The 15,291-nt window shown below is 31.3% G+C and overlaps 1 protein-coding gene across 1 annotated transcript; it reads right to left on the bottom strand.

The window, feature by feature from the left end:
* Window positions 1-850: 850 nt before the first annotated feature.
* Window positions 851-4,918, bottom strand: LOC105958636 (protein NETWORKED 4A). The gene is made up of 4 exons (XM_012982641.2): window positions 4,496-4,918; window positions 3,184-3,228; window positions 2,853-2,961; window positions 851-2,620 (listed from the first exon to the last, which is right to left on the bottom strand). Exons 2-4 carry the CDS (start codon window positions 3,196-3,198, stop codon window positions 1,086-1,088), a joined length of 1,659 nt encoding a protein of 552 aa, XP_012838095.1. The 5' UTR covers window positions 3,199-3,228; window positions 4,496-4,918; the 3' UTR covers window positions 851-1,085.
* Between the last annotated feature and the right edge of the window lie 10,373 nt (window positions 4,919-15,291).

Raw genomic sequence — 15,291 nt, 5'->3', positions numbered from 1 at the left:
TTGGTTGTTTGTCCCACATATGGAATTTATAACACTCTTACATTTTTATATTCGAAATGGGCCGTTTTACAGAAACTCATTCAACATATATCAGCTCCACCGAATCCATCTTGCTCAACATGCCCGAATTATTTGACATTTGATTAGACCAAGAATTTGGTTTCGTTTAAATAATAACTTATTCCGGTACGAACCGATGAAAACGTACTAAATTACTAGTTCGATTATTAAATTAATACTAGCATTTTTTCCCCGTGTGATGCACGGGATATTATTTCAAAAGTGAAAGAAATAATTAGTAAAATTTAATAATGTAGTATTATTCATATTTTATATAACATTGGTTTTTTTAAATCTTACATATGAAGATTTATAATCCAAATATATAGATTAAGATTAAAACAATCGTATTTCTATCTTTATCTCTTACGATTTGAGATATATTGATGAAAAATCGGAGATTGGTAATTGTAAAAATTATAGTTAGAAATTAGTAGAAAAAAAATATTAAAAATATATAATTACAGAAATACCATTAGGGTTTTTTAGGGTTGCCCAGCGTTTCTTTCTTTTATATATAAGATTACATAAATTAACAACCTCATTTAACTAATAGCTTCTTCCGGTCCGACCCACTGAAGAACGTACTAAATTACTAGTTTGATTATTTAATATTTTACCAAATTAATAGAATTTCATCAGTCACGGTCGTAGTATTTCCTAATGTTATCCATAAAACCAAATGGAAGGTGCCCCCAAAAATTAAGTCCACCTGAAAAGAAAAGCAACTTCAAATCACATGTAACTCAAAAAAAAACCACTTTTCAAAAAAACAAAAAAAAAAAAAAACAAAAAAAAACCAACCACTTTCCACTAGTTGATTATTTTCATCAAAACTCAATTACAATACAATATTGAACCATTAAAATCGATGATTTAAATCTCAACTTACAGAAATATTTCCAAGAAAAAAAAAACCATCATCAGACAATATCTGACCAAATCTACAGATTTTTAACTACAAGCAGTAGTAGTAGTAGTAGTATAAAAAAACCACGATAACCCGTGTCACACCCGATAAAAACTCACGCAGCCATCACAGCCGTTCGTTTGTGACCAATAACAGCCGATCGTTTGTAACCAATAACAGCCGTTCGAAGCTCATAATACTCACTCCGATAATGCTCGATCGAGCAGCAAAGCTGCCTTATCGCCTCTCGTTTTTCCTCCGCCCCTTCTAATATAGCTTTTTCTTTCCTCTCAACCTCCAGTTCGAGCTCTTCAACTCTCGACTTCAACTCCTCAGCCGTTTTACGAGCCAGCTCAGCATGAACACTCATTCGAGCAATTTCGTCATCTTTCGAACTAATCTCCTCACCAAGATCAGAAACCCTAGCATTTAAATCGTCTTTCTCAGCCACTAATACTCCATACTTCACGTTCAATTCCTCGATTTTTTCGTTTAATTCTTCAATACGTTCGTTTCTCTCAACAATATCAGCTTTCAACTGCTCGATTTCAGCTCCGAGTGCGGCCTTGGCTCGCCTTAAATCCTCCTCCAACAATTGGCATCGTAAATCCATTTCTTTAATATTATCCTCCAAATAACTCCGCTCCTTTTTCAATAACGTCATATCCGATTGAAGCTGCTCGTTTTCTTCCGATAAGCTCTTGTTCGCATTCGACATTGCCTCCTTCAAAACCCTGATTTCTTGATCTCGGTCCGACAGATTGTTCTTGTACCTCGTCATTCGGTCGAGCAGCTTCGAAACCTCTCGTTTCTCCTTCTCGAGCTTCGTTTTCCAAACGGGCCCTTCCTTTTGAGCCGTTTTAAGCTGTTCTTGCAGATTCTGTATTGAAGAGGTCTTGCTCGCAAGTTCTTGCCTTAAGCCCGCCACCTCCTCCTCGAGGGCCTGCATTGTCTGGGCCAGGCCCTCTTCACCTTCTAGAAGCTCTATGGAATCTTTCTGCTCGATGACTGGATCAGCTCCCTCGGATTTATATTTGTCGAGCTCGATTGTCAAACGCACGATTTCTTCTTCTGATTGTTCGATTTTCGCCTTTGCGGATATCAATTCTTCTTCGTACGCCGCCAGACTGGCGGAAAAGGAATCCGGGGTTGTTGTAGAACCTTCAGCAACCTCCTTCACCTCAAGAAGCTCGTTTTCGAGTTCGATAATCCTCATACGCAAACCTTGTTCAGTCGAGTAATTATTCACCGAAGAATCGTCAGATTCGGATTCCGAATCGAGGGTCGAGGATCCGTCTCCTTTGCTGTTTAAATCCGAACCGCAGCTTCCGCCGCTTCCGAGGAAGAAATCGAAGCCGGCGGCACGTGGGCCCGACTTGGTACGGGCGGGCCTTTGATCGGGCGACGGTTCGGATCCAACGTCGGAGGATATTCCGGAGCCTTGTGATTGGAGGTCGGAGGGAATACTCTTTTTCAATTCTCCCGTCACGTGGTCGTACCGCTCCGCCAGTGATCGGTATATTCGGTAAAATTCCTCGACGAGGGAGATTAGCTCGGGCCTCTTCTTGAAGTAGAGTTCGGCTTTTTTGGCGAAAGAATCGGCATCTTCTTCTATCAGTTTTAGCATCTTTTTGACTTGCTGGTCCATTTCTGTGATGGCACAATTTTCTCGATTAAAAACAATATATAAAAAAGAATTTTTGCAGTCGAAATTTCACATTCGTAAACGAGATTTCAAATAGTAAATGTGAAATTCGGTGCATGATAAAAATACGTTCCTAAAATCAATTATCATAATATTCGACGACCATTTGTATAATTTATACATATATTCGAAAAATAAATCAAGAATTCGTTTTCGTAAACCACAAAATTGTAGTACCTTCGAGATTTTCTTGTAGCCACTTAGAGTTCTTTGGACTAATGTGACTATCCCACCACCACGAATGGGACTTCTTCGATTCCATTCTCCTCATTCTATTGGATTTCCCCTGAAAAAGGAAGTAGATAAAAAATTATATTATATTTCAATAAAGTATTTCCCGTTATTTCATTACTCGAAGCTCTCATCATGACGTCATCGGACTAAATTATTACGATTCAAAATTATTAATTTCAATAAACCCTCTCATAAACGAATCCAACGCACTCGTCGACAAGATTTCTTTATAAGTTATCGAAATGAAAATATATGGAATTATTCAGTTTCTTACAAAAGCCGATGCCATTATTGCAAGCTCGATAGTCGATCCAACGACCTGCAACACAAATATAACAAAATTGAATTTATATCGATGAAATGAATTCAAGAATGATAGTATCAGTCGGTAAATATAACACAACCATTATCGAAATAATTATAATTCGACAAAGAAACGCAAAGACATACATACGCACACACAATATAACAGCAAGAAAATTCACGCGAGCCAAATTAATTCAAGAAAATACCGTCGGAGACGAAAAAAAATAAATCGAAATCTTTATTACATGCCAGCAAATTTGTTAACTTGGACAAATGAATGAGTAAGCTAACAATATTGCAAGGTGGGAAGCCACCCTACCCCTACCCACCCCAACTCAATAAACCCAAAAATAATAGAAAAAAAAAAAAAAAAAAAAAATGGTGGGGTGTGGCCCACCTGCACATGAAGCACGTTGCCTAAGTCAATAGAGAAATAATAATAGATTCAATTGAAGCTTTGAGTATTGGCATTTGGCACAACTGTACTCCTCCCACAATACCAGCTAATTGTTCTTTCACATCTTAACCATAACTATTTATTTGTAATTTAATTATACTTTCCATTTTCTACAAACAGAAAAATATTATATAGTTTTTTTTTAATTAAAAAAAATAATAATTCAATTATTAAAATAAAAAAAAACCCAAAATATCCAAAAAAAAAAAAAATCCTTTGTTATTTACTAAAATAAACCCAAAATATTTATTAATATAGTTACTCACCCTTTGAAGAATTCAATAAGAAAGGGGGCAAAAAAAATAAAAAAATTATTTAATAATTTTATATATTTGACTGGGAAAGAGGGGCACCCAACCACCAGAAGAATCAACAGACAATTTTCTCAGAAAACATGTGGAACAATTTAATGGAGGTGGACAACAAATAAAGGGGCTTGTTTGTTCTTTAAACAAACAAGCTGAGAAATTGACCAATCAACAATTAATTCAAGAACAAGTTATTCTCCACAATTAATTTTCTAAAAAATAATAATAATAATTAACAATAAGGCCAGAAGAAAATAAGGGTTTTGCTGATCCAAAAATCACAAGAAGAAGATCTTTGCAACCTCCAATTTTTTTTTTTCAAGATTTCCACACACACAGAAACACACACACTGAGTGTATCAGTAAACATACCTCAGATCAAGAATATTAATGTTTTTTTTTTTCAATCAACAGATGCCCAGAAATAAGGAGAGATGTCTGGATTTTGAATAGCGGGAGAATAATGAAGACTGAGCCAAAAAAGAAAAAGTACTGAAAATTAATAAAAGTCTTACCTTTTCTTTAGACTAATTCTTGAAAATCCCACGAAATAATATATTAACTAGAATTCTGAGAGAGAGAGAGAGAGAGAGAGAGAAGATCAAAGCCTATGCAAAACTCCGGCGAGAAAGAGAGGAAATACGCCTTTTTGTTTTTTTCCGAATTTTAGGTGGAGCGGAGCGCACTGTATTTGTATCTGTATCTAGAGAGAGAGAGAGAGAGAGGAGAGAGAGAGAGAAAGAGACGGGCACCATATACGGGGGGAAAGGATTTGGTCAATAAAGTCAAAAGCTTTTTCTTATTATCTTTTCATATTTTCTCACTGTCTGAAAAATAAAAATTGAAAATTATGAGCTGATTTAGTTTTGATTACGAAAATTTGATTTTTGAGATGACAGCTAAGAAGAATAAAATACAAATTTTTATTGAGCAATAATAGTGTGTGTAATGTTAATTCAATTCCAAAATATACTCTATTCAAAAAGTATTATTGGTGAGATTTTTTTTGAAAACAAATTTATTATTTCAAATTTTGTCTAGTAGCTAAGAGACATGAGATGTGACAAATTAGTTTAATATTCTATTTTCAAGGTCGACCGGAAATTGCACTCGTCCATAATTATTGTAATTTGAATTTTATTATCGAAAAATGTAAATTATGGTAGCTCAACGGCTTAACAAGATAGTGGATTTGTGTTTGATAACCACAGTTTTAAATGACTCAAGAGTATGATTGTACAAAATTAAGAACGTTATATTTTTTTTTCTATTTGTATATTTTTGTAAAGGATTTTAAGATTGTTTTGATGAAAATACATTTTTTTAATAAATAATGAAAAGTAAAATTCTTACCAAAGGAATGTCTTGTAAAGAAAATTAGAAAGTATAGAAAATATTTATTTTAGTTTCTTAAGGGTAATTCTATAAATATATGTATATGTATATAACAAACTAGACATGAAATAATTTTAAATAATAAATAAAAATATTGCAGAAATAAAAATAAAATTTGAGTTCCTATTGAGAAATTGACTTTGCAGCTTATGACAAGTAGATTGTTAGAAAATCCACATAATTAAAATTGACCATCCAAAAATCTACTTCAACAAATTTTAATTTTATTTTACTTAATAAAAATTAAGTTTGAGTTACTTAAATCAATATGATAGGTTGTGGATTTTTCATTGCTAAAAAACGAATAAGCATGTCATCAATGAAATTCAGTAGTGCGTTGCTCCTTCAATCCTACGAGATATAAAAGGAATGTGTTGGCTTGTTCAACCAATTGCTTTCAAATAAATAAATCTTAATAATGATTATTTAAAAATTAATTTATACCTCAACCAAAAGCTAATTCAAATGGGTGAAAGTCGGTTCGAATCAGGACATTTTATTTAGCATAACTCTAACAACATGTTACTCAAAAAAAAAAAAAAAAACTCTAACACCATGTTGAATGACTATCTCAATTAGGGGTGGACCCATGTGAAAATAGGAGGCTTCCGCCGCTTCATAATTTTTTTAAACCTACTTTCTATTACTTTGTTATGTTATTTTGGTATGAATATATTAATTTATAGACTTTGGCCCCTCAAAGATTTGAATTTATACATTTTTACCGCATAAAAATATTTTTTCTTTCTCTTAATTCATATCCATATTTTGGTCTCTAGGTCCGTCTCTGACCCCAAATAAAAGTTTAAATTTTTAGTAAAACGTATCATTCAATATTAATATTTCAATTAAATAGAATTAAGAATTTACACTTTACATAACTACTTTATTTTATTTTCTACTATGTAATATTATTATAAAAATGATTAAATTTGTAGTAACTATTATCTCAAAGGGATAGTTCTAACTAATTTTTGAAAAAGTTAAAATCAAATATTATTGCAAGTAACTGATCCTGACTGATCACATTCTATATTACTTTGAGCTATGTTTGAGAATGTTGATAGAGTTGATCGATTAGATTGAGTAAACATATATTGTTACTAATAATGTAACTGACCAGGTTAAATATTTATTCTGCTTCGTGATTGGTATATGTTTAAATAAGATCTGCAAAATAAGAGAAGAAAGGCTCAGACTTAGGTCAGAGTTAACACTTCGACAACTAAGTCGGTGTTTTCTTTGATCGTTCAAATTCGTAGTTTATGAGTGATCAGGTGGGCGTTCTTACCTTATATGGCTCTATGTGCATTGTATTTGAGGACGATCGAACTCCAATTCCACATTCAATTAAGTTTAATCCGTCTAAACACTCGAGTAAAAAATATCTTCGGACCCCAAATTCTATACTAATGCCATTTACTATGTTTTGTCAATTTATTGACTACATGTGCCAAAAGTAACAGACATTCCCTAAAGTGACTATAACGGGAAGTTCATTAAATGTTGCCATACAAATGGGCAACTACAATTTTGCTTCTCGCTAGTTGATCGCTAGTCTTCTCGAAGACCACTACGAGAGGCCTTCTCACCAGCTCATTTCGCTGCTCGCCTATTTATCCCCTCTTGGGTGCTTTGTTTTCATGTGTTTTTCCCTACTTTGAGCTAACTTTTGTAGAGAGCCAAAATATTGGAATATTCCCAAATTAGTATCATAGATTATTTCGCGTTATTAAATATTACGACATGCTTGTATCGTGTAATGTTTATAATCTATTGTGTGGGGATATATTTAGAATAATTCTTAATATTATTTTTAAAATATGGGATCGCATTTTTTCTTATCACAAGGGTTGGAATGTAATTTGATTTATATACACAAATCACACACATATTTTTCTTTGATACATACAAATCACATGTACTTTTTTATTAGAAAAATGGCTGAGAAATAAAAAGTTTTCAAATTTAAATTTAAATAAACAATAAATTGATTTTAAATCGTGAGACTATAGCACCGTGAATATGAAGAAACATAATCAACCCGATCAGTACAATTGACACTTTGTATTTTATTGTAAGAGTCGAAATAAATAAAAAATCGAAGTGTCTTTTCATAATTTCTCTTGTAATAAAATTCAAATTACTCAAAAAAATCTAAGAAAATTCATGGAGATTGATATATAGTACAAACGTGATTTGGTGAGGAATCAAGATCAGATAGATAATGGTGGATCATTTTGGATCGCATCATTAAAACCTTGAATAGGGTCAAATGCCAAGATCCAAACATTCAATTGTAACAATCAACGTTGATAGAATCGGACCGGTTCGACTGTGACCCGACGAAGAGGTTGTCCTTAAAAATCGGGGTCAAATGACCAAAACTCGATTCAATCGGGTAAAATTCGGGAACCGGTGAATTGGTCAAAGAACCTGATTTTCGACCAAAACAAATCAAACTACCGCTGAGTTGATTATTTGTGGTTAGATTTGAGCAAACATTATATTCACGGACTTAGTTGTGGGCGGCCGGATCTAGTCATGGATGGTCAAAGGATCGTCAGATATGTTCATGGGTGATCGAATAGAGGTGGCTGGATCTAATCATGGGTGGTCGAATAGAGGTGGCTGGATCTAATCATGGGTGGTCGAATGATGGCTTGATATGGTCATGGGTGATCGATTGCCTGATTTGAAGAATAAAAAATGGGAACATGTAAAGTGTAAACAAAAGAAATATAGTAACAAATGGGGTGAGGTAGATAAAAGTGAATAATATGTGGAAAATTAAAAAAATAAAAAGAAAGTATTTTTAAAATATTAAAACTAATAAAATTAAAAAATTAAAAAAATCAAAAACTCAGTTGAACCGATTTGATCCTATAAAACCATAACCCATATGGTCGTTCGGGTCCATACCCGGTCCGATTTTGACAACATTAGTAACAATATGTCAAATTCGAATTTGAAATAATAATAAAATGAATAAATAAATAAATCAAAGTTTGTATATTATGAATTGATTAGTGTTAATTATAAGATGTAAATAAACTTAACCTTCAAAGAGCGGTATTCATTTTAATCTCAATTGCTAAAAACGTCTATGTGTTATAAAAATTAGCAAAAAATTCCCCTATGATTAAAAGTCAAAGGCAAAAAAGTCCCTTAGAGCTGCTCGTGGTACGCACGCGGGGTTGTGCGGTTCTTTTTGTAAATTTTGGGGTAAAATAACATAAACACTCTTTTATTATACGTAATTGTATGCTAAATTTGATGTAATTATAAATAGTTCAAATTCAAAGGATCAAGTAGCAATTTTCAAAATCTTAAAATCGTAATCTATCTTCTTTCTCCCTCGCCCTCTCAACTCCACCCCTTGGAAAAAAAAATTCCAGCACCTTTGAAAAAAGAAAAAATCTTTCGCCGCCTGAGACCCGCCGGAAGACAAAGGAACTTCATGTGAATTCAAACAATGGAGATGAGTTTGGAGCTCGTCGGCGGAGTCGAAGTACGTAGGTGAGGGTGGCGTTTGGGTAAAATCCCCCTCACCGGAAAATCATGGTTCTCTGAAACGTGAAACGTATGGGATTCTCTCTCCGAACACCTTCACCAATCGAGCGCCTCTCAAAACTTCGAGCTTCCATTTTTCTTTCGATTTATTGGGTGATTGTTGTATGGTTTCGTCTCTAACGAGATCGTCGGCGGTGGACTTTGTTGGAGATACGTATTTGCAGCAGTGGTGGCGCGTAGTGTGCGTTTCAACATAGTTTTAATAATATTTTTTTAGAAAATTACAATTAAGTCCCATACTTTAAGTTTCAGAAGTTTTGTAAAATTGCAATTTGGGCTCTATTATATATTAATTCTAAATTTATGTTACTAATTGACGGGTATTTGTCTTTTCATCTCTCGTCAATGATTAAAAAACTAAAATCACAATAGGTGCATTGAGCTAATAAAAGAAATTGTATAGATGGGTTTTAAATTTATGTTACTAATTGCTTGGATCGATATTGATGCATTAGCAAAATCAGAACCCATCTCAAAAGTTGAGGTTTTCAACGATATTAATATTTGGGCGGGATTGGTGAAAAGATGAAAATGCCTTTAAAGTTGACGAAGATATGAAAAATCGGTGAAAAGTACGCCAGAAAATCCCATTTGGGGCAACGTGCAACTATAATAAAATTTGGAAGATTATAGGGGAAAAATGCAAAAACTAGAATTTTCTAGGGGGCGAATTACATTTTGTCCCTAAAACATTGATATTTTCAATTGATTTTTATTTATGGATTGGTTGGGGGGTCCCGGTCTAACCCCAACCCCTACAAGATGTGATCTCTTTAAAAAATATGAACAAAAAAGTCAAATGCACATTTGATGTGAAAACAATTAATCATCAAATCTAAGTCGACACAAACTCAGACCGACTCAAATTAAATCCAAAGTCATACCCAAATTAGCACATGTTAATACTGCATCTCCAAGTTCACCCCTAAATCCTAATACAAACACCCAGCCCCAAATTGGCTCAAATTAATAATACAAGTCTAAGTTCACTGGAGTTAATAGGGATTTGGGTCCACGCGATCTAGTTATTTCTCCATATAAATACCTGAAAACTTTCATGATTTAAGATATACACAATTCGTAATTTTCAAACACTCTTGAATAAGTTTATGAATTCGTTGACGTCCAGAGTCGATTTCACGACGTTGGAATTTCTAACAGGAACAAGTTCCAATGCACTAACTTTTCATGGCATGTGTTCACTCGAGGAGTCAAGAACTGCGAATGAAAAATTGAGATGTGACATGTACGTAGATAATTTTACATGTAGATTTACTAACAATAATTAATATATTTAAGAGGGTGTTTGGCTATGCTTATTTTAAATAGCTAATAAGCTCTTACGTCTGATAAGCTGTTACATCTTATTTTTAGGATTAAATGTTAGAGTGTTTGGATAATGAGTTTATTTTCTATTTTTATTCACTACTAGTAACTCACCCGTGCGATGCACGAGGATCAATTACAAATGAAATTAAATAAAGATAATTTATCTCTTGATCATGATGCAAAGTTGTAAGATATAAAGTGCAATTAAATATTATATAGACAAATATGCAACCCACAAAACCTAAAACTAATAACATCATTTATATCAAATGATACAAATATTTCCTGTAATGCAGACACGTGAATCTTATGTGGAATAACTAACTTTACTAATGAACTTGATAGCAGATAATTCAAGCAAAATAACATGTATGTTTATCATTAACCACGTCGAATTAGTGATGCCACTACTTAAACAAAAATTACAACTCTTGCACAATCGCTAACACTAACACCAATCGTAATTATAATCCTAATGTTAATACTAATACTAATCCTAGTACTAATACTAATACATAATGTTAATGCTAATGGTGATGCTAGTGTTAATGCTAAACTAATACTAATACTAATATAACACTAATAGTAACACTAAGACTAACACTATAATACTAAGACTAATATTAATACTAATACTAATACTAATAATAATACTACTACTAATACAGATACTAATTTTAATACTAATACTAATACTAATGCTAATGCTAATGCTAATGCTAGTGTTAATGCCAATGTCAATGTCAACGCCAACTCCAACGCCAACGCCAACGCCAAAGCCAACACCGACGCGAACGCGAACGCGAAACGCGGACACTAATGCTAACACTAACACTAATGCTAACACTAACACCTACACTAACACTAAAACTAACACTAACACTAACAAACACTAATACTAACACTAACATGAATACTAACATTAATACCAATACCAATACGAATTAATATCAATATCAATCCCAATACCAATACAAATACCAATACCAATACTAATACTAATACTAAAGGATTCCGTGCCATATAGTAGTATATCTTCAAATTCATGTTTATAAATGTAAAAAAAATATATAATAGTTTTTAAAATTGGGTAAATAGCACTTAACCCCCCATGTGGTTTCCCAGTTTTGCATTTCACCCTCTCTGGTATCAATTTAAGTATTTTACCCCCTTGTGGTTGTCAATGTGTAGCGGCCGTTTAAAAATCGATTAAAACTAACGGAGAGTGTAGTTCACTCTCCCAAATTGAGTGCATTTCACTCGCCCAGTCCCTAAATAGGTAATTTTTTTAAATTAAGGAACCAAATTGAAAACAATGTTGAAACTAAAGTGGTTGAATTGAAACTTTTTAAAACTTAATTAAAATCCTTTCTTTCTTTAGCAGATTCATTCGCCGCACGCAGATCACACCCCCCCAACCTTTCAACTTATCCTCCGGCGACGCCAACACGCCCCCTCAATCTTTCTTCTTTCCTTCAGAAAATCCGCCGCACACCAAACTCAGTAAATCTCATTTGAGGGATGTATTTCTCCTTATCCTCTCCGATTCAACTCTCCAAAGCCGAATCCCAGTTTGCAGGTTCAAGTACGGAAAATGGAGAAAGAAAATGGTGATTAGCCTCCGACGACGTTAGCAATTGAAAGGAGAAGAAGGGAATGGAGGATTGTTGTGGAGATAAGACAGTAGAAGGAAAGTGGTGGTGGTGGAGGATGTGAACGGAGAAGAAGGAAAGGGATTCTGAACGCCTGAACGGAGAATATGATGATTAGGATTCGGGTTTTCAAGAAAGTCTGAAAATTTGTAGTTTAGTCCTATGGATTTGGGTTATTTATAATTAAATCATATTGAATTTACATTTTTCCATAAAAGAAAAATATAAGAGTTTAGTCATGCTTTTGACCTGGAAACAGGAGAAAAATAAAAGGGTATTTCAGGTATTTAATATTTTCCGTTAGTTAATTGGATGGCTGCTACAAATGGATAACCACATGAGGTTTAATTGCTTAAAAAAATTGATACCATAGGGGGGGTGAAGTGTACAAAGGTGAAACCACAGGGGATTAAGTGCTATTTACCCTTTAAAATTTAAATATGATGTATTGAGAGAGAGTAAAAATGGGTATCTCCCATTTTTTTCCACCCTTAAATATGATGTTATACCTATTTTTTCACCAAATTCTATTTTGGTGGTGAAAAAATGGGTCATCTCGCACCCGTAATATACTATTTTACACTTTCACCATTTTTGGTTGAAAATTATATTGTGTTTAGTGATATCCTATCCCTATGCATTTCATTTATACCAAATAATAAAATAAAATTATTTATCCATTTCACCACATATAGAGAATGGTTTGGTCTCCCTTGGCATTTCACCAAATATATCACAAAATATAATTTAATGTTTATCATTATTTCAGAATTCAGTCTATTTTATTTTTAAAATATTGATTATAGATTCGATTTTAAGAAATAACTTTTTAACTATATAATGTAAAGGTTATATTATGAATTTCAAAAAACAACCGAAATATGAAATAAAATTAACTCAAATTATTATGCATATGCACCGTGAATATTTTTTTATAGCTAATGAAGGTAATTTAATATTTTTTGTGCTATTTTGTAGGATGCCAAATTACAAATTAGTTTTTTATTAATCAATCATTTCGAAACTACAAAGTGCAAAAATAAATCAACATATTAATTTTTTTCAATTTTTTTTACAAAAAATAAAAAGAATAAAAAATATTCTTCAGTAATTTAGGTATCAAATTATTTGAAAATTATATTTTCTTCCAAAGATTTCTACCAAATATTTTCACCAATTACTTTACAAAATTCATTGATCAAATAATTTAGTGAGAATATTTTTTTTGTTAAGAAAATATAGTTTTTTTAGTAATTCGTTGTGATTTTCTTTTTTTTTTTTTTTTTTTTTTTTGCATTTTGTATGCTCAAATATATTGGGGTTGAAGAAAATAATAATTTAATTTGTTATTTTGCACCCTCGAAATAAAGAAAATCAATACAAAGTGAAATTACCCTCATTAAGTTTTTAATATTCAGCAGAAATCAATATAATGTGATTTTTTTGAATTCATACGTGTATAAATTATTTTCTTTAATTAAGCAAGCAATTTTTATTTTTATTTTGCAAAAATCCATGTAACACCAAAAAAAATAGTTTATATTACCAAAAATCTAAAATTTGCAAATATTTGAAACAAATTAAAAGAGAACAAAATAAAAATTTACAGCCGTCAAATGTAACTGATAACACTTGTCAAAGATTATATGAAATCGTGTTATAATATAAATGAGAATTAAAAAAAAATCGAACTTGTTGTATGTGTAATTGTTGTTGGGCATGAGGCGAGGCGTATAAAGATGGTGAAATTTGAAATTTATACTGATGGTGAATAGTGTTAAAATGTAATCAACATTTGTTTTAGAAAAAATATATTCAGTCTATAATTCACTTTGTTAATTAATTAAGATAAAAAAGTAAGTAAGAAAATAAATAGCTTGGTATATAAAATTAATAAGTAATTATTTTAAATATAAAATTACAATATACAAATTTTGTTTAAATAGAATTTATTTATAATTATTCTAAGGTTATTTTCTTATTAACTTACATTTTAAAAATAAGATCATTTGCCGAGATATCAACATTGGCATCATTTATATAGTAAAAGTAAAAAATGTGGGGTGAAAATAAGAGATGTAAAACTTCAATTGTGTATTTTGTCTTTATATACGAAAATATGATAATAAACAATAATGAAAAATACAAAATAATGGTAAATACAATTTTATTTACAAAATAATGAAAAAAAATTATGATTCAAATATATTGAAATAAAATCATAAAAACTAATATCAACGTACAAATTAATAATAATGTATGTACAGATTGACAAAATGGATAAAAATAAGCATTATTATGGACACAAAAATTAATATTGTTACAAAAATACGTAAACACTAAATAAAATCTATAACATGCTCAAGTTCATTAATCTCAATTTATTTTTCATCGAAATCAAGCTTACAATCATCTAACGTATAATCAAAAGATATGATTGAAATGCATAACTACTTTTTTCTAAATATATCCTTACAGTATTCCCAGATCATATTTTTGCGTGCTATACAACGTCGCATGGCTTCTCTCCTGCTATTGTCGTCGCATATAACACAGACGATGCTATCCATGGATCTGTAAAAACCAAAAAAAAAACATAAATTAGATTGTTATATCATACATAATAAATGAATAACATCGTAAAAATTCCACGACAAATAAAATGCTTCTGGCGAACGCATCGAGAAATTCTAATTGCATTATGAATTTACAAAACAAAAGGAAAAAAACAAAGTGTTAGGATGAGGACCTTAGTTTAGCATGATTATAACAAATTGTGTAGATGAAGAGTGAGATGAATGAGTTGGGGTTGAGATTTGGGGTATTTATACTTAATTTTCACACACTAAATAAGTAAATGAAATGATTTTAAGGAAATCATATATTTTTTATATTAGTTAATGTATATATAAATACATATATACTAAAACATGTATACATATATTTTTCACCATACTAAAACATAATTAAAATAAATGTAAATTGAATTTATAAAATAAAAAATGGACTTGATTTACAACAAATCCGGTAATTAATTTTATTAATAATTAATAATTGAAAGTCAAACTTTACATAAATAAAATTAGTTAGGGTGATATTATTCCCATAAGTTATCAATATATAATAGATATGACATTGATGATATATACGTATATATAGATATATACATATATAAATGATTTAGATAATAAATGCATATCCGAATTTTAATAAAAATTCAAAATATATGAAATATACAAACTATTTATTTTTCTTTTTTTTTATTTATATTATAGTAATAAAAATATAAATTTCATGATATATTAAATAACATACTAATTAAATTCGAAATTTTAAGCATCCAAATACATAAATATACATAT

Source organism: Erythranthe guttata, chromosome 14 (assembly GCF_056151865.1).
Source record: "Erythranthe guttata isolate IM_541 chromosome 14, IM_541, whole genome shotgun sequence".
In the NCBI taxonomy this organism is placed as follows: domain Eukaryota; kingdom Viridiplantae; phylum Streptophyta; class Magnoliopsida; order Lamiales; family Phrymaceae; genus Erythranthe; species Erythranthe guttata.
This window is presented reverse-complemented; position numbering and strand designations above follow the sequence as displayed.

Coding starts and splice junctions, on each gene's coding strand:
- LOC105958636 (XM_012982641.2), bottom strand. Junction 2,621..2,852: donor GCTACAAGAAAATCTCGAAG/GTACTACAATTT, acceptor GTGCCATCACAG/AAATGGACCAGCAAGTCAAA.